General features: G+C 44.0%; 1 protein-coding gene across 2 annotated transcripts in view; it reads left to right on the top strand.

Annotated features, from left to right (window-relative positions):
- The window catches only part of SNX8 (sorting nexin 8), a 29,416-nt gene that overhangs the window by 5,315 nt on the left and 5,838 nt on the right, over positions 1 to 18,263 (top strand). For both annotated transcript variants that reach the window (XM_032231289.1, XM_032231288.1), the window contains 5 exons: positions 10,271 to 10,461; positions 14,706 to 14,823; positions 15,115 to 15,236; positions 16,243 to 16,323; positions 17,733 to 17,893. In XM_032231289.1, coding sequence (XP_032087180.1) covers positions 10,321 to 10,461; positions 14,706 to 14,823; positions 15,115 to 15,236; positions 16,243 to 16,323; positions 17,733 to 17,893 — 623 coding nt within the window. In that variant the 5' untranslated portion in view covers positions 10,271 to 10,320. The remainder of the gene's footprint in view (positions 1 to 10,270; positions 10,462 to 14,705; positions 14,824 to 15,114; positions 15,237 to 16,242; positions 16,324 to 17,732; positions 17,894 to 18,263) is intronic.

Here is an 18,263-nt window from a genome sequence, read left to right as displayed (position 1 = left end):
CTTGACAACATGAATGGTGGCCTCCATTACAGTCATAAGTCTGAGGACATACCTGTATCTTAAAAAGTTGCTAAAGGTTCCGGGAAGGCTGGATTAGAAGTTGGCCTGAAAATGACTTGCCTCGGGATGGGGGGTGTGTGGGATTAGCAGGATCTGCTGCCCCATGGAGGTCATTTTATCCTCATTATTATTATGTTCATGGTTAATTCTGCTGCCTTCTTCCCATGGTGGATTGGTGGTGGCCGCGGGGCTGATTGTGTGAATCATGAGTTGCCTATCGTGACTTTGCACAACCCGTTGTGACAGCCCCATGTGCTGTGTGGGAGGTTTGGATGCATTTAGATAAGTCCAGCCCTTACAGTTTGGAAACTATGGCTTGTGGTTCGTCATGCTGCATTAGCCCAACCGAAGGTGCTTTATTCCCAATAAGCCGACATTAACCCAAAGGTGGCTTGATAGGTGTGACTCAGAGGTGGGTTCCTACCAGTTGGCACCTATTCGGTAGAACCGGTTCGTCAAATCTACCAAACGGGTTAGAAGAGGTTCCACCAATGAACCCGGAAAGCAGGCCACACCTACAGAAGAGGTTCCAAAATTTTTTGAAACCCACCACTGCCCCCCCTCCACACACAGACAGACTGACAGAGAGAGAGAGAGAGAAAGAAAGGAAGAAAGAAATAAAGAAAAAAAGAAAAAAGAAAGAAAAAGAGTGAGAGAGAGATGAAAGAAAAAAAAGAAAAAAGGGACAGAGAGACAAAAGGAAGGAAGGAAAGAGAGAGAGAGAGAGGGAGGGAGAGAAAACACATGGTCGGTAAGCCACTCCCACCAGGTCACATGGCTAGCAAGCCACTCCCACAAAGGAGGCCACACCCACAGAGTAGGTTCCAAAAAGTTTTGAAACCCACCACTGGTGTGACTCCAACCCAGCTTTTCACGTGCTTGCCTGTTAGTTATCACTTTCTGCCTTTTTGTTCTGGCTGGTAAAAAGCCCTGGATTTCTGATGTTGGGTTATGCCGATTGGCTCACTTACCCGGTCCTCTTTTTTTAATCCTCTACGCCAGTGTTTCTCAACCTTGGCAACTTGAAGATGTCTGGACTTCAAGTCCCAGAATTCCCCCAGCCAGCATTCGCTTCTTCTTCTATCATCTTCAAGTTGCCAAGGTTGAGAAACACTGCTCTACGCAATGAACTCAGCATATTACCCAGTGTTCCCCCTGCGCCGTGTGGATTGATTTAGTATGGATGGATGAAGTTTTTAAAGCAGGAACTGAATGAGATCAAAGGAAATAAAAAGATGCATACGATGCACTCGATTAACTTTGCACTTTCTGGCTTTTAACATGAGAAAGTTTCTGATGCATCATATTTTTTCCACCACCCCCCTCCTCCCGGACTGGATGCAATCTCATTTCCTAGAAAACTTCCTTTCCTGTCTCTTGGGCAAACATCCGACTCATTTCTCAACAGCGCTAAGATTTGGTGGCCTGTTCGAATCCCTAGCGCCGCGTAACGGAGGGAGCTCCCGTGACTTGTCCCGGCTTCTGCCAACCTAGCAGTTCGAAAGCAGGTTAAAAAATGCAAGTAGAAAAATAGGAACCACCTTTGGTGGGAAGGGAACAGCGTTCCGTGCGCCTTCGGCGTTGAGTCATGCCGGCCACATGACCACGGAGATGTCTTCGGACAGCGCTGGCTCTTCGGCTTTGAAACGGAGATGAACGCTGCCCCCTAGAGTCAGGAACGACTAGCACGTATATGTGAGAGGAACCTTCTACCTTTATTTATCTGTAGCATTTTACCTCTTTCTTTTGAATAGAATAGAATGGAATGGAATAGAATAGAATTCTTTATTGGCCAAGTGTGATTGGACACACAAGGAATTTGTCTTTCCTGCAGATGTTCTTGGTGTACATAAAGAGAAATAAAATACAATACATTCGTCAAGAATCATAAGATACAACACTTAGTGATAGTCATAGGTTACTAATAAGCAATCAAATCATACTAGGAAACAAATGAAACAATAGAAATTGTAGAGATAAAAGCAACATGGTTATAGTCATAAGTGGGAAGAGATAGGTAATAGGAAGAGAAGAATAATAGTAGTACAGTCTTAGTAAATTATTTGACAGTGTTGTGAGAATTATTTGTTTAGCAGAGTGATGGCGTTCGGGGAAAAAACTGTTCTTTTTTTATTATTAAAATTTTTGACAAAAAAACCTTTTACAAATGTTTACTTCCCTCCCCCTACCCTCCCCCCAACCTTTCCCTCCCCCCCCCCGACTTCCCAGAGCCAACAGGGTATAAATCTTTAACAAAGATATTCTAAAATAAACTTTAAAAAAAGGTTAATATCATGTCTCGTTTGAGCTTTAACTCCTCTTTGCTAAGCTAGCTCTAAACAGATTATATCATTCCTTGTTTCTTCAGTCGTAAGCTATCTGGAATTTCTTAGTCCCATATTTATTTTGAGTATAGTCAATCCATCTTCTCCACTCCAGTTTATATCTCTCATCTGAATGGTCCTTGAGATATGCTGATATTTTAGCCATCTCTGCTAGGTTTGTTACTTTTAATGTCCATTCTTGAATAGTAGGCAAATCTTCCTTCTTCCAGTATTGCGCCACCAGCAGTCTTGCTGCGGTTATTAAATGCAAAATCAGATTAGCCTCTATAACTGTACAATCTGTAATTATACCTAAGGAAAAAACTGTGTCTTAGTTGTCTTGGTGTGCAGGGCCCTATAGAGTGTCGTTTCGAGGGTACAAGTTGGAACAATTGATGTCCAGGATGTAGATATTTTCCCAGCCCTCTTTTTGACTCATGCAGTTTACAGGTCCTCAACCGAAGGCAGGTTGTTAGCCATTGTTTAGCCAAAAAGGGGAGAATATCTTGGATTTTAGAGGTTGAAAGGCACGCGAGGAAAAACAGGTGGGGGTCGCAGAAGGAGGAAAGCGAGCTCAGGGCACCAGTTTTTTTTTCCTTGGGCTGCTTCTCCATAGATAGTTTTATTTTCCATTTTCATTTTTGTACAGTCACACATATACTGTACAGAACCGGGGCCATATAACATTAACTATATAACATATAACTAGACCGATCATATCCCACAGATTAGGCCTCCTCCGAATTCCATCTGCCGGCCAGTGTCGACTGGCGACTACCCGGAGGAGAGCCTTCTCTGTGGCTGCTCCGACCCTCTGGAACGAACTCCCCGTGGAGATTCGAACCCTCACCACCCTCCAGGCCTTCCGCAAAGCCCTTAAAACCTGGCTGTTCCGACAGGCCTGGGGCTAAAGAGCTGTTGCCCCCGTCTCGAATTGGTATGACTGTTGTGTGTTTTTAATTATGCATTGTTTTGTGTTGTTTTAATTTTTTGTTGTATCCCCCTTTCCCGGTTGAATTGTGAGCCGCCCTGAGTCCCCTTCGGGGGAAAAGGGCGGCATATAAATAAAATCAACATTCAACATTAAACAATAAACACAGCCATTCCTCTTGTCAATAATACCCCCCAAAATAGAAACCCAATGTACCTCTTCGACCCTCCATACACCCTTTCTTTCGCCCCCCCCCTCCAACTTTCCGTCTTCCCCTGGGCTGCTTTCTCTAGTCTCCGTGGAGTAACAACTCCTGTAGTAGCTATTCCTTCCTGTCTGTCCCCAGTGTGGCTCTCTCTGCTCCGGGCTCTTTTATCAGTTCCTTGGTGTTTGTTTTCTTCCATTGTTTTCCCTGGGGAGCTTAAAGCCTTGGGGAAGCCTGTGTGATCTTGCGCTAACATTGCCAATATTTAGGCTCCAGAGAGCCAGGAACGGATTCTGTTCAGCAGAAGGAATGTCTTTGCTGGTCCAGACAACCCGTCTGTTGCATGTAGGGATTTGGTCAGCAAATGTCTTGGAGATGTCTCTGTGTGTGTTTGTGTTTGTGTGTGTGTGTGTCCATGTCCCTGGCCCTGTTTGTTGTCTTAAGTGTACCAATAAAAGGAGAATATTTGAAAAGAAAGGGAAAATAAAGTGGTGTTACAACAGGGATGGTAAACAAAGCAACCCAAACTGTATATTATAACCTATTAAATGGAATAACAAAAGTATAAGAATGGCAAAGAAAAAGAATAACTATGTAAATGTATACCTATAATTGTATGTAAGAGAATAAATGACAGTAAGAATATAAAGCACAATATAAGTAAACAATATTTTGTTATAAATAGCTAAGTATAAGTAAATATAGAATTGTACATAAAAATGGATAACAAATAAGGAGACCATGAACGCAAGATAGAAATGTATAGAAGGGAAAACACTAACTGTAAAGAAACCGATACGGAACTGCGGTATGATATATGATGGAACTTCTTGTTCCTATGTTGTTTTAAGTCATGTGTTTGTTTTTGTTGATGTGTTTAGGTGTTTAAAATAAAATTTTTTTAAAAAGGAGAATATTTGCAGCTCAGGGTTGAACTGGGGGCTCCTTGGTGCTTCTCTTAGCTTGGTGGTTTTCTTACAGACGTTTCGTGACCCAACTAGGTAGCACCATCAGTGCTAGAAGGGGGTAGGGTTTGCAGGAAGGGGAAGGAAAAGGAGAAGGATTGTGGGGTCCCTGCTGCTCTCTGAACTCTCCGGTTTTCTTGCAGGTGTTTTATGACCCAACTAGGTAACATCATCAGTGCTAGAAGGGAGTGAGGGTTTTTTTTGTGGAGGGGAATAGGAGGAGGAAGAGGAGGAGGAGGAGGATGATGATGATGATGATGATGACTGTGGGGTCTTTGGTACTCTCTGAGCTTGCTTGTATCTTAAAGACATTTCGTGACCCAACTAGGGAACATCATCAGCGCTACTGTTAATTGTGTTAAGCTGTCTTGCCAAGAGCAACATCCCCATTTACATTCAGATACTTGACAGCTTGTTCACATTTATGACGGTTGCGGTGTCCTGTGGTCACGTGATTCCCCTTTTGCAACCGTCTGACAAGCAAAGTCCATGAGGGGGAGGGGAAGCCCAATTCACTTAACGACCGCCTGGCTAATCCAACAACTTCCATCTGCTTAGTGACTGATCAGGGTTACGGGAGTGCTGAAAAAGCTAAGTTAGAAAAAAAGTCCTTACACGTGGGATGCCGTTGGGACAGTCTTAAGAGCAAGGGCTGTTCTTCCGTCACCTTTTTCAGCACCGTCGTAACTTTGAATGGTCACTAAACCAACAGCCATAAGAGGAGGACTCCCCCCCGTGTTGCAAATCCTGGTCATTAGTTTCCCCTTTCTGAAGAGAGTGGGATGGGGCCAACTTACAGGATTATCCAGGTGAATCGGTCCGATTTAATAAGCGAGGGGGGTCTTATAATCTAATGATCTTTGGCAGCTCAGGATTTGAACTCAGGTCTTCCAAATTGTAAGCCACGGGAGGCTAGTCCTTCGCTTGCCATCTGTCCCCAAGCTCCAGGTTGTAAGTTCAGTAGCAAGATAGATGATAGATAGATAGATAGATAGATAGATAGATAGATGATAGATAGATAGATAGATAGATAGATAGATAGATGATAGATAGATAGATAAGAGAGAGAGAGAGAGAGAGGATGGTTAGATAGATAGATAGATAGATAGAGAAATAGATAGATAGATAGATAGATAGATAGATAGATAGATAGATGAGAGAGAGAGAGAGAGGATGGTTAGATAGATAGATAGATAGATAGATAGATAGATAGATAGATAGAGGATAGATAGAGGATAAGATAGATAGATAGAGGATAAGATAGATAGATAGAGGATAGATAGATAGATAGATAGATAGATAGATAGATAGATAGATGATAGACAGACAGACAGACATAGGATAGATAGATAGATCTATCCATCCAACTATCTATCTATATATTTAAAGTGACCATTTCAAACCTCTGGCTTATGTAACTCAACACTCAGCCACCGAGCCCTGTGGTTTGGGATAAAAACATATTTTTCTACTATTTCTTGAGGTTTCTTTGCAGGCTCAGAATGGATTGGGGCTGAAATTTGGAGAGGCAGATTTTCCTGGCTTTTTAATTTTTTTACAGGATTGGAACCAAGAAATGAATCTGGCAACTGGGCTTAAAGGCCAGGCCGTTCATTGGTGGTCAGGTTGGCACCCATCGGAACCAAGTTATTTTGTGCCTCGAGTCCCCCCCCCCTCACACACACACACACACACAACAACAACTGGGCCAAATGGAAAAAAATATATTCCCCCCCCAGCTGTTTCTCGTTGCTGAAAATTATTTGGCAGGCCTCTCTTTTATTTTCCTTTCCCTGGGCCAATGAAATAAAATCAAATTGCAGAAGTACACTCCGTGCTACTTTCCAAACTCATTTCAGTTCCATTTTCTGATGAATTCTAGAAACGTTAAGACTGGGGGTGGGGGGAGTTTTCTTGAGAAGGTGGGGGGAAACCCCCTAAACTTTTCCTGATCAGAAACTCTGGATGGGAAATGAGGAGGCTTCCCAGCCGTGATTTCTTCTCCGTTTTTCCCTTTACAAGCTGGATTTAAAAAAGGAAGGCAAATAGCAGGAAAGGAGCTAGGATGATTTGATTTGGGGCTGATCTTGTTATCCTGTTTCCAGTTATTGCCTTTTGCTGAGGCTTTGCATTCCATTGTAGCTCTTGTTTTCTTCTCTCTCTCCTTTTTTCTTTCTCTCTCTTTCTCTTTCTCTCCCTTTCTCCCTTTCTCTCTCTCTTTCTCTTTCTCATTCTCTTCCTCTTTCTCTCTTTCTCCCACTTTCTCTCTCTCTTTCTCTCTATCCCATTCTCTTTCTCTCGCTTTCTTTCCCTTTCTCATTCTATTCCACTCCCCCTCCCTTTTTCTCTCTCTTTCTTTCTCTCTCTCTCTTTCTCATCCTCTCACTCTTCTTCTTTCTAGCTTGCTCTCTCTCTCCCCCTTATCTCTCATTTTCTCTCTTTCCCTTTCTCTCTCACGTTCTTTCTCTTTCTCATTCTCTTCCTCTTTCTCTCTTCCTCCCACTTTTTTTCTCTCTTTCTTTCCCTTTCTCTCTCTCTTTCTCTTCCTCTTTCTCTCTTCCTCCCACTTTTACTCTCTCTTTCTCCCTTTCTTTCCCTTTCCCTTTCTCTTCCACACTCCCTCCCTTTTTCTCTCTCTTTCTTTCTCTTTCTCTCTCCCTCTTTCTCATCCTCTCACTCTCCTTCTTTCTAGCTTCCTCTCTCTCTCCCCCTTATCTCTCATTTTCTCTCTTTCCCTTTCTCTCTCACGTTCTTTCTCATTCTCTTCCTCTTTCTCTCTTCCTCCTACTTTTTCTCTCTTTTTCTCTCTTTCTTTCCCTTTCTCTCTCTCTTTCTCTTTCTCTTCCTCCTTCTCTCTTCCTCCCACTTTTTCTCCCTCTTTCTCTCTTTCTTTCCCTTTCTCTCTCTTTCTCTTCCTCTTTCTCTCTTCCTCCCACTTTTACTCTTTCTTTCTTTCTTTCTTTCTTTCCCTTTCTCATTCTCTTCCACACTCCCTCCCTTTTTCTCTCGATTTCTTTCTCTTTTCTCTCTCATTTTCTGTCTCTTTCTAGCTTCCTCTCTCTCCCCTTATCCCTCATTTTCTTTCTCATTTTCTTTCTCTCTCCCCCTCTTTTTCACTTTCTCGCATTCTTTCCTCTCTCCCTCCCTCTCCCTCCCTCTTTCCCATTCTCTCCTCTGTCCTTCTTTCTCACTTTCTCTTTTCCTCTCTCTCCTTTTTTCTTTTTGTTTCTCTTTTTCTGTCTCTTTCTCTCCCTCTTTTTCGCTTTTTCTCTTTCTTCCTCTCTTCCTCTCACGTTCTCACATTCTTTTCCCCTCCCTCCCTCCCTCCCTCCCTCCCTCTCTCTTTAACCCCAGAATAGGTGAGATGTGTATGTAGAAAACTGCTTTTGCTGGCTTATTTTGGCGATACAGTGGCAAGGAAACACCTGGCTTTGCATGTTGGGAAGCTCTGTTTTCCTCTGCTTTGCAAGGCCAGGGCCTGAGATCGAAATGAGGAATCCTTGATTCCCCCACCTCTATCTCCCCCCACTCCTGCCCCCCAGTGGGATTTGCTTTGTTCCTTCCGGAGGAAGAGTTTTTCTCCCTGGGAAGGGACCTTGGACTTTCGGGTGTTGCTGAGTGCGCTGTCTGCCTTCTGCTTTTGACAGAGTGTGCGCCTAGATGGACGTTGAGAGATTTTGGCACATGGCATCGTAACCTTAAAAGAATGTTTTGGCTTTCAAACGTTTTTGTTTTTTAAATAAAAATTCTGTTCAATCCTGTCTGATTCTCGGAGACAGCCTGGAGAAGTCCTTGTTTTCTTGGCCAGATTTTTCAGACAGTCTGCCATTGGCTCCTTCTCAGAGCTTGGAGAGACAGACTGGGCTGAAGTCATCCAGCTGTTTCGGTGCCCAAAGTGGGACTAGAACTCACGGTCTCCTGATTCCCCAACCTGGTGCCTTCTCTGCTACGCTAGGCTGGCTTTTAAGGCAGATGTTGCCAGGTGGGGATTGCGAGTGTGATGTTGCATGATCCCTAAAATGCTTCAAATCAACTCCCCCGTCTTCCTCAGAATAATGGAATAATAGAGTCAGAAGGGACCTTGGAGGCCTTCTAGTCCAACCCCTCGCCTTCCTGTGTGGGAAGGTGATACAACCTGCTCCCATGCAGTTGTGGCTCTATGTGATGGGCGGTGTGTGTGTCCCCTTCTGTTCTAGCCATCCAAATCAACTGTGGGGTGGGGAGGGGTTGAGACATTTCAATGCCATCCCATTGAAAAGACTTTAGGTTAGAAAAGATTCCTGTACCAAGTGTTCAGATTGTCCAATCAGTCATGATTGCTTACCTGGGCTCAGGTAAGACCAGCATTTGATGTGGCGACTCTAGAAAGAGTGCAGAGAAGAGCAACAAAGAGGATTAGGGGACTGGAGGCTAAAGCATAAGAAGAACAGTTGCAGGAACTGGGTATGTCTAGTTTAATGAAAAGAAGGACTAGGGGAGACATGACGGCAGTCTTCCGATATCTCAGGGGCTGCCCCAAAGAAGAGGGAGTCAACCTGTTCTCCAAAGCACCTGAGGGCAGAACAGGAAGCAATGGGTGGAAACTAATCAAGGAGAGAAGCAACCTAGAACTAAGGAGAAATTTCCTGACAGTGAGGACAATGAATCGGTGGAACAACTTGCCTCCAGAAGTTGTGAATGCCCCAACACTGGAAGTCTTTAAGAAGATGTTGGATAGCCATTTGTATGAAACGGTATAAGGTTTCCTGCCTAGGCAGGGGGTTGGTCTAGAAGACCTCCAAGGTCCCTCCCAACTCTGTTATTCTATTGTTCTGTTCTATATTTCTCAAACTTGACCAGTTTAAGACATGCGGACTTCAACTCCCAGAATTTAATCACTGTGTAATTCAATTAAAAACTCCAATGCTTCGCTTAACAACCAGGAGCTAAACAGATACCCCTGATTTATTGCAATATAAAAAACGCAAATAATTTTTCTGCAGACCACCAAAATTTTCTCACGGACCACCAGTGGTCCACAGACCACGAGTTGCTGGCCGATGATTTACACAATAGAGCCAAGCTGTGTAACAGCTGGTTCAGTGTGACGGGTGCAACCTTGCCTTGAATTATATTTTATGTCTTCCAACGAGGCCTTTTGACTCTGTAGGGACTACAACTCCCACCGGTCACATCTGGAGAGAGCGTCCCTTTGAAAAAGGCTCTTGCAGATAAAATAATAGCAAGGACAAGCCTCCAACACACCGATCCGTCCTTCACCCAACCTCCTTGGGCTCCCAAAAATTTGGCCATGGACATCTTTTAGCCAGATGGGAAGTACGGACAGTGGTTTTTTCCCCCCCTTTTCTTCTGCTGGCCTGGAAATCCTCATTCTTCCCTGCCCTCCTCCTTCCATAGTTGGTTGCGAAGAGGAATTGAGAATGCCAGCGCTGTAAGCTTTGCTGCCTTTTGATCTTCGAGAGAGCCAGTTCGACAAGAATTACCAGCCCCGTACGGCTGGCTGGCTCCCTGGGATGATCGTTTGGCACCTGGCCGAGCAGAGTCAACTGCCTCTGAAGAGAGAGGTGTGGGGTTTGGAAATGTTCCTGGGTAGTTTAGGCAGGTAGTGTGAGATAAACCTGCAATATAGGTGTGTGCCTGTTTGGGCAAGAACCCCGTTGCTGATTGGGTAGCCGGGCGTTTGCGCACCGGGAAAGTCTCTCCCCCCCCCTGCGCTTTTTATATTTCTCTCCCTCTCTCAAGAGCATCTCCTTTTCTGTTTTGCATTCCACTTTTCTCCTCTTAGACTCCGGGGAGCCTCCGGCCAGCGACCCCAAAGACCTAGAGGAACCGCCGATGCAGAAGCCCCCGGGAAGCCCCTTAGTGCTTCCTCACACTTTGCAAGAGCTGTTGAGTAAGGACACGGTTCAAGTGCAGCTCATCCCGGAGAAAAGGGGGCTGTTTTTGAAGCACGTGGAATATGAGGTCTCCAGCAAGGTAGGTGACGAGGAAGCAATGCGATCGTGGGTTTTGGCTTTGGGAAACTCGGTTTGATCCTCCCGGGGGGGGGGCTGAGCGGAGGAATAAAAGGGGGGTGTATTGGGAGAAAGCCGTAAGGTTGGTCTGAGCAAAGGGTGAAGCAATTTCTCTTGGCTTTTAGGCTGAAGCTGGGAAGACTGAGAAGAATTACGGCTTCCTAAAACAGTGTTTCTCAACCTTGGTGACTTGAAGTCCTGTGGACTTCAACTCCCAGAATCCCCCAGCCAGCATACCTATGCTGGCTGGGGGATTCTGGGAGTTGAAGTCCACAGGACTTCAAGTCACCAAGGTTGAGAAACACTGTCCTTAAAAAAAAGAGGGAATGTCTTGTCTTTGGCAGCTGTTTTTATCAACGCTGTGTTTAGTTTTGAACGCAAATTTTCCACCCCCTTGTGCAAATGGACATCGGACATTTCAGAAATCATAGGTCATAGGATATAAATTTCTTCTTTTTTTAAAAAAACTCTTAACACGCTTCCCAAACTTTGACAGCTTTAAGACGGGTGGACTTCAACTCCCAGAATTCCCCAACCAGCCGGATTTCCAAGGTTGCAAAGGGGTTAAGGGTTAACCCTTAGTTAGTTAGCAATTGTCAAATAATATAATGGATTAAAAGGTAAAGGTAAAAACTCCCCTAGCTCATCTGTGCTAGTTGTTCCTGACTCTAGGGGGCGGTGCTCATCTCCGTTTCAAAGGTGAAGAGCCAGCACTGTCCGAAGACGTCTCCGTGGTCATGTGGCCGGCATGACTCAACGCCGAAGGCGCACGGAACGCTGTTACTTTCCCACCAAAGGTGGTCCCTATTTTTCTACTTGCATTTTTTAACGTGCTTTCGAACTGCTAGTTTGGCAGAAGCCGGGACAACTCACGGGAGCTCACTCTGTTACGCGGTGCTAGGGATTCAAACCGCTGAACTGTTGACCTTTCTGATCGACAAGCTCAGCGTCTTGGCCACTGAGCCGCCGCGTCCCTTCATAATGGATTCCTTACCGTTTTATAATAAGGCTACCAAACAAATTACAGGACAACAAGAAGAAAGGACTCCTTGGCTATTATGATGGAGGCTCTCTGTAATCAATCAGTATAATAAATAATAAAAGTTTGATTTTTAAAGGGTGGATTGGATTGGATTTTCACCCGATCAATTGATAAAGCCAACTGCTTGGGTCTCAGGAACACCCCCACCTCCATATTTAAACCTAAAAGTGAAATGCCGGCTGGTTGTAGGAAGGGCCTCACGTAGGAATAAGCTGAACAATTCAATTCCCCCCCCCTTTTTTTTAATAACTTGCAAGTATAGTAGAAATACAGCGGGAGATGCTAAGATTGGCAAAGAGGCAGATTGGCCAGGTAGACAAAAGTAACAAAAAATTTTATTATTATTTTTTTAATAACAATTATAGTCAAATGAAAATGGATATATGATGATGGTGACATGTATGAATATTTGAGTTAAAATGCTTGAGTTAACATGAATTATGTTTGTTGACTGTGGAAGAGATGCACAAAAATCTATTTGTAACCCACTGATACACTTTCTATAGCATGTAAAGAAAGATGTTGTATTTGTTTTAAATTAAAAATTAAAAAAACATTAAAAAAAAAGAAAGACAGACAGACAGACAGATTATATTGTTTTAAAAGCTACCAGTCATGGTTAAAACCAAGTTATATCTGTATTCAATAACAATAGTCAATACATTGTAAATCATATATTGTGATTAAGAGTTATGTTAAAAGAACCCCATATTTCAAATGTGATGTAAGACCATAAGCATTCATAAATGTTGTCCAAATTGCATGAAAAAAAAAAAAAGAACAAAAGATTATTTCATGTATAAACACAGTTGCCTTTTGGGCAGGGGTCAGCAATCTGCGGCTCTGGAGCCCCCCCGTGGCTCTTTCGTCCCTCTGCTGTGGCTCCCTGTCGCTCAGAATATGCGTCACAGCCACCAATGTGCGAGACTCGCCGGCATGCAATTTATTGAGCTTTTAGAGCCCTGGTAGCTTTTGTGTCTCCTGGTGGTCTCTTTTCCGTGGGGAACTGGATCCAAATGGCTCTTTTGAGTGTTTAAGGTTGCCAACCCCTGCTTTAGGGAATTGATAAAGCTGTGTCAGTTTCTGCCACTTCAATCATAGACAAGCAGCTGCATCGACCGACTTCTGTCCCTTTCTCTGGCTGGTGAAAAATCCCGATGGAACGCGTGGCTTTCAGTTGTCCCGAAATAAATGTTTTCCTCCCTGCGCAAGGAATTATTATTATTATTTTTTCCTTCTTCTTTCCTTCCACATTCGCTCTTGGCTGGTTTTTCTTAGCGCTTATTTTGCAGAGTGATTCAAACCTCCAGCGATGATGAAACCGAGGCGGGGGGGGGGGGAACTTCCAGCTCGTTGCATCATTTAACTTTTCGGGAGGATTTATTGCTGGATTTATTGTGGCGGTTGTGGTTTGTTTGGATCTGTTGCGAAGGGAAGCTGAGATGGATTCTGGGATGTTTTTAAGCGAAGGATGAACGGATAAACGGATTCACACCCCCGAGTCTTTTAACCAGCCGCCCATCATCGCTCCGAAAGAGATGCGTTTGTTTATTTACTGAGTCGCTGTAGCTAGCCGCTGGTCTCAATCAGGAGATCTGGGCAACGGACAATGTGAAAAGTAAAAATAGAAACAATAACAAGGGCAAAAATCAAAAGTAGGGAGCAGCCAAGGGAAAAATTAGAGAGAAGTTCCCTGCAGGTGGACTCCCAAGACGAGTCATAAAGCTCGGAGGACTAAGCCTCTGGTTCCAGTGACCGACCCAGACTGGATCCTGCAACATTATCCTGGGACACCTGGAATAGAATAGAATAAAATAGAATGGAATGGAATAGAATAGAATAGAATTCAGAATAGAATTGAATAGAATTCAGAATAGAATAGAATGGAATTCAGAATAGAATAGAATTCAGAATAGAATTGAATAGAATTCAGAATAGAATGGAATAGAATTCAGAATGGAATGGAATTCAGAATAGAATAGAATACAGAATAGAATAGAATTCAGAATAGAATAGAATACAGAATAGAATAGAATTCAGAATAGAATAGAATTCAGAATAGAATTCAGAATAGAATAGAATTCAGAATAGAATAGAATAGAATTCAGAATAGAATAGAACAGAATAGAATGGAATTCAGAATAGAATAGAATAGGATTCAGAATAAAATAGAATAGAATTCAGAATAGAATAGAATAGAATTCAGAATAGAATTCCAGAGTTGGAAGGAACCTTGGAGGTCTTGTAGTCCAACCCCTTGCTCAGGCAGGCAACCCTACACCATTTCAGACAAATGGTTATCCAACATCTTCTTAAAAACTTCCAGTGTTGGAGCATTCACAACCTCTGAAGGCAAGTTATTCCACTGGTTAATTTTTCTCACTGCCAGGAAATTTCTCCTTACTTCTAAGTTGCTTCTCTCCTTGATTAATCTTCATCCATTGCTTCTTGCCCTACCCTCAGGGGCTTTGGAGAATAGCTTGACTCCCTCTTCCTTGTGGCAACGTAGATTTGCCTTAATTTGTGAGAAATGCAACAACAGTTAACACAACTAGAGATGTGTCCTTTCATACACTTGAGGCAGAATGAGCCAACTCGCCACAGCCAACTCACTGGGGGGAATTTAACAACTTAATTTAATTATTTAAAATTGTTTAAAAAATTTTGTTGTTCACATTTCATGTCCCTCCTTTTTCATCCTTTCTTTAATGATTCAGTTCCACCATGTCTTCGATATTAATGTAACACTTGTCCCGCAGCGAATTGACCCATGATGAGTTGGCCTTGGCATGTTGTTGTAGATCCTACTTGGGGATCCAGGCCTGGGCATAGAACCCAAGTCTTGGGGGTCTTGTGAAAGGCCAGCAGGCGGGCCAATCTCATCTCCGGAGGGAGAAGGTCTCCATCAGGTGGACAACTATGGCAGACAAGACATATCTTCTGGGATCCACCTGCTGGCATTCCTTAGCCAATGAGATCTGGAGTGTGCCCATCTTGACCGACGAGATGGGATGGGTAGGGCCAACCAGGGTCCCTTAAATAACCTGGTCCCAAGCCAGGAGGTGTTGGACTAGAGGGCATTTAGGTCTTCTGTTCCAAGGTGCCAAGAGCTCCAACATCTCCTTTGAGGAAGCTCTGAATGGACTCCTTTACTCTCCCTACAGCGTTTTAGGTGCTCTGTTTACCGGCGGTATAACGACTTTGTAGTTTTCCATGAGATGCTCCTTCAGAAGTTCCCTTACCGTATGGTCCCTGGCCTGCCTCCCAAAAGGATGTTAGGAGGTAAGCTTAGCAGGGACGAGATGGGAGGTTGCTAAACTCCAGGAAGACCATCAATGATGACCTTCCCCAACCTGGTCTTCCCAAATGGGTTGGAACTATGACTGCCAGGCTTCCTAGTCAACCAAGGCATTGCGTTGGGAATTGCAATCCCGATCCTCCTAGAGATGTCCCGTTGATCACAGCTCACGGCTGGAATTGGTAGAAGAAGTGGGACTTCCTTTTGTGCGTAAAGCTATCAGGAAGGTTTTGAAGATTGAGGTTCCTCAACCTGGACCTTCTCCCATCCTCCAGCTGACCGGGAATTCATTGAGACCAGACGCCGTGCCTTGAAGCGTTTCATCAATCTGGTGGCGCGACACCCTCCTTTTTCAGAAGATGTGCTTCTCAAGTTCTTCCTCTCTTTCAGTGGGTCGGTAAGTGTGCCTGAGAAGGACTCCGTGAGTAATTGAATATGTAGAGACCAGTGCTTGCTGGCGTATCCAGTGCTGGTTTGCCAGATGCCTCCTACTGGTTCCACCACAAAACCGCGTTCGACTAAAGCGCGCTCGACGAAACCGCGTAGCTGACGTCATCAACAGGGCGACAACAGCGCGGAGACAAAAGCACGCTGTAAACGCTAAACCTAAAATTAACCCCTAAACCTAAACCTAGCCCCCCCTAAACCTAAACCTAACCCTAACCCTAAACCTAACCCTTAACCTAACCCTAAACCTAACCCTTAACCTAAACCTAACCCTAACCCTTAACCTAACCCTAAACCTAACCCTAAAGCTAACCCTTACCTTAAGTTGAATTGGATTGCTTTCAAAGCGCTATTTAAAGCGCCCTTCTTTCTCCGCGCTCACTGTTGTCGCCCTGTTGATGACGTCAGCGACGCGGTTTAATCGGGCGCGGCTTAGTCGAGCGCGGTTTTGTTGTGCCACGCCTCCTACTAGTTAGATATCTACCATAACATTGTCCACAGCAGGGCTTTCCTAGCTGGGCAACCTTTATCGGATCTTGAGTCAACTACTAATTTTTCTAGTCGCTCGGTTGCGTGTACATCCAGTGAAGGAGACAAACCAAGTTTGTGGTGCTCAACCTCGCTTTGAGTAGCCCCTGATTTTACCCAGGGTTATCCCAACAGCCATGAACTAGATGACAGAGGTTGACTCAATCCATGGAAACTTCATGTTTCCAATTAATTTCTCAAGGAACCAACCCAATTACTAGTGTCTCCAACTACCACAGCTCCAAAGGCCACCTCTGGATTCTACACATAGAATCCAGAGGTGGCCTTTGAGTCAAAGGTGAGAGATCAGTTCCTTCACAAAATGTTGACACGTTGTGCTGACAGATGCAAAACTCCAGGATTGCGAAAGGAGATAGCTGTTGCTAAACACCAGTGTGTTCCTACTTACCTTCTTCTTCTTGTTCCAGGATGTTCAGAACAAGCTGAGGGAGCTGGTCCAAGGTGTGGGAGACGAATTCATGACCTGCAAGTTCGCAATGCAAGCCAAGGTATTGTCTGAGGAGACCTCTTATTAGAGGCATGGACATGGGGTGGCTTCAGCAGAAGACTTCTGTTTGTAACAGAGAGATACAAAGGCTCTTAGTCACTTAGCATGGTCTTTCTCAATGTAGGCTGCTTTAAGATGGGTGGACTTCAACTCCCAGAATTCCCCAGCCAGCTTTTAAGATGGGCGGACCGGGAGAATTTGAAAGAATATAATAAACTTTGTATATAAAAAATGGTGACAGTTTATAAAGATTACAGAAACGCACGTTATTTCCATAGCAAGGAAGCAGGGATGGTTAACTTGATTGCTTTATTTAAAGAGGAAAATAGGTTATCGTTGGGAAATCCCTTCTGGAATTTGTGCTTCTGATGAAAAAAAAATAAAAATGAAGCTTTGATCTTGGTTTGGAAGAGCCGAGGTGGCGCAGTGGTTAGGGTGCAGTACTGCAGGCCACTTCAGCTGACTGCTAGTTCTGCAGCTCGGCGGTTCAAATCTCACCGTCTCAGGGTTGACTCAGCCTTCCATCCTTCCGAGGTGGGTGAAATGAGGACCCAGATTGTGGGGGCAATATTCCGACTCTGTAAACTGCTTAGAGAGGGCTGAAAGCCCTATGAAGCGGTATATAAGTCTAACTGCTATTGCTATTGTTTTGTTGAATAGAAAGATTTGTTGTTATAGAAATGGCCAGTTATATATTAATGCGTAAAAGCAGAAAGTGGACCGTTGGTGTGTGTTTGTTCTTTCTTTCTTTTTTTTGTATTTTATATAATAAAATAAAAAAAATTGAAATCAAAAGATGGGCGGACTTCAATTCAGAGAAGTCCACCCATCTTAAAGCAGCCAATGTTGAGAAACATCGGTTTAAGATGCTCGAGCTGCATCAAGAAGGACATTAATCTCTACAACTGTACAATCAGTAATTATACCTAACAAAAATAACTGAGGGGTAAACTTTATCCTTTTTTAAAGAACATTTTGCATAATCCACCATATTTTTATCCAAAATGCTTTAACTTTTTTACAAGTCCACCATATATGAAATTTGAATTTGAATTTAATAACATTTATATGCCGTCCAATCCCGTAGGACTCCGGGCGGCTTAGAATACAGAAATAAAAACAAAAATAAAATACAGGGAAAGAAAGGATAGATTTAAAAAACAACACATCATACACTCCGTTCTAGATGGGGCTGGACCGTATTTTGGGGTCAACAGCCCCAGGCCTGCCGGAACAGCCAGGTTTTAGTGGCTTTCCGGAAGGCCGAGAGAGTGGGAAGGGAAAGTAAGTGGGAAATAGTACAACAGGTTGTGGGAAGGGAAAGTAAGTAGCATCAGCACAATCACATCTCCAGCATTTAGGTTGTAAGTTTGGATACGGATCTCTTGAACTTCCATACCCCTCTTTCAGGAATATCTGCCAACAGATATCCAAATCCAGTTTGCGGCCAGCCGAGAACTGATCAGAAATATCTACAACAGCTTCTACAAACTCAAGGACCGGACCGAGCGGATAGCATCCCGGGCGGTGGACAATGCCTCGGACCTTCTCCTCTTCGGGAAGGAGCTAAGGTGAGCGGGCGTCAACTGAGCCACCCGTGTTCTAAGCTCAGGCCTTGGGGTTGTTGAGCTACCATCTCTTTAGAGGTGGTGGGTTTCAAAAAATTTTGGAACCTCTTCTGTAGGTGTGGCCTGCTTTCCGGGTCCATTGGTGGAACCTCTTCTAATCGGTTCGGTAGATTTGACGGACCGGTTCTACCGAATAGGTGCGAAATTGGTAGGAACCCACCTCTGGAGGTGGTCCTTCGCCTATGACGAAGTAGTGATTCTTCGAAGTTAGGACAGACCGCCTGGGGTTACTTGTGGCCCAGATTTGAGGTTTCAACAGCCCCCACTCCTGAATTTTGGGTGTTTGGCAAATGGCCTGCATTTAGCTGCAGTG

The sequence above is a fragment of the Thamnophis elegans genome, chromosome 14 (genome assembly GCF_009769535.1).
Source record: "Thamnophis elegans isolate rThaEle1 chromosome 14, rThaEle1.pri, whole genome shotgun sequence".
Classification (NCBI taxonomy): Eukaryota; Metazoa; Chordata; class Lepidosauria; order Squamata; family Colubridae; genus Thamnophis; species Thamnophis elegans.
Note: the sequence above shows the minus strand (reverse complement) of the source record. Positions and strands in the feature narration are given on the sequence as shown.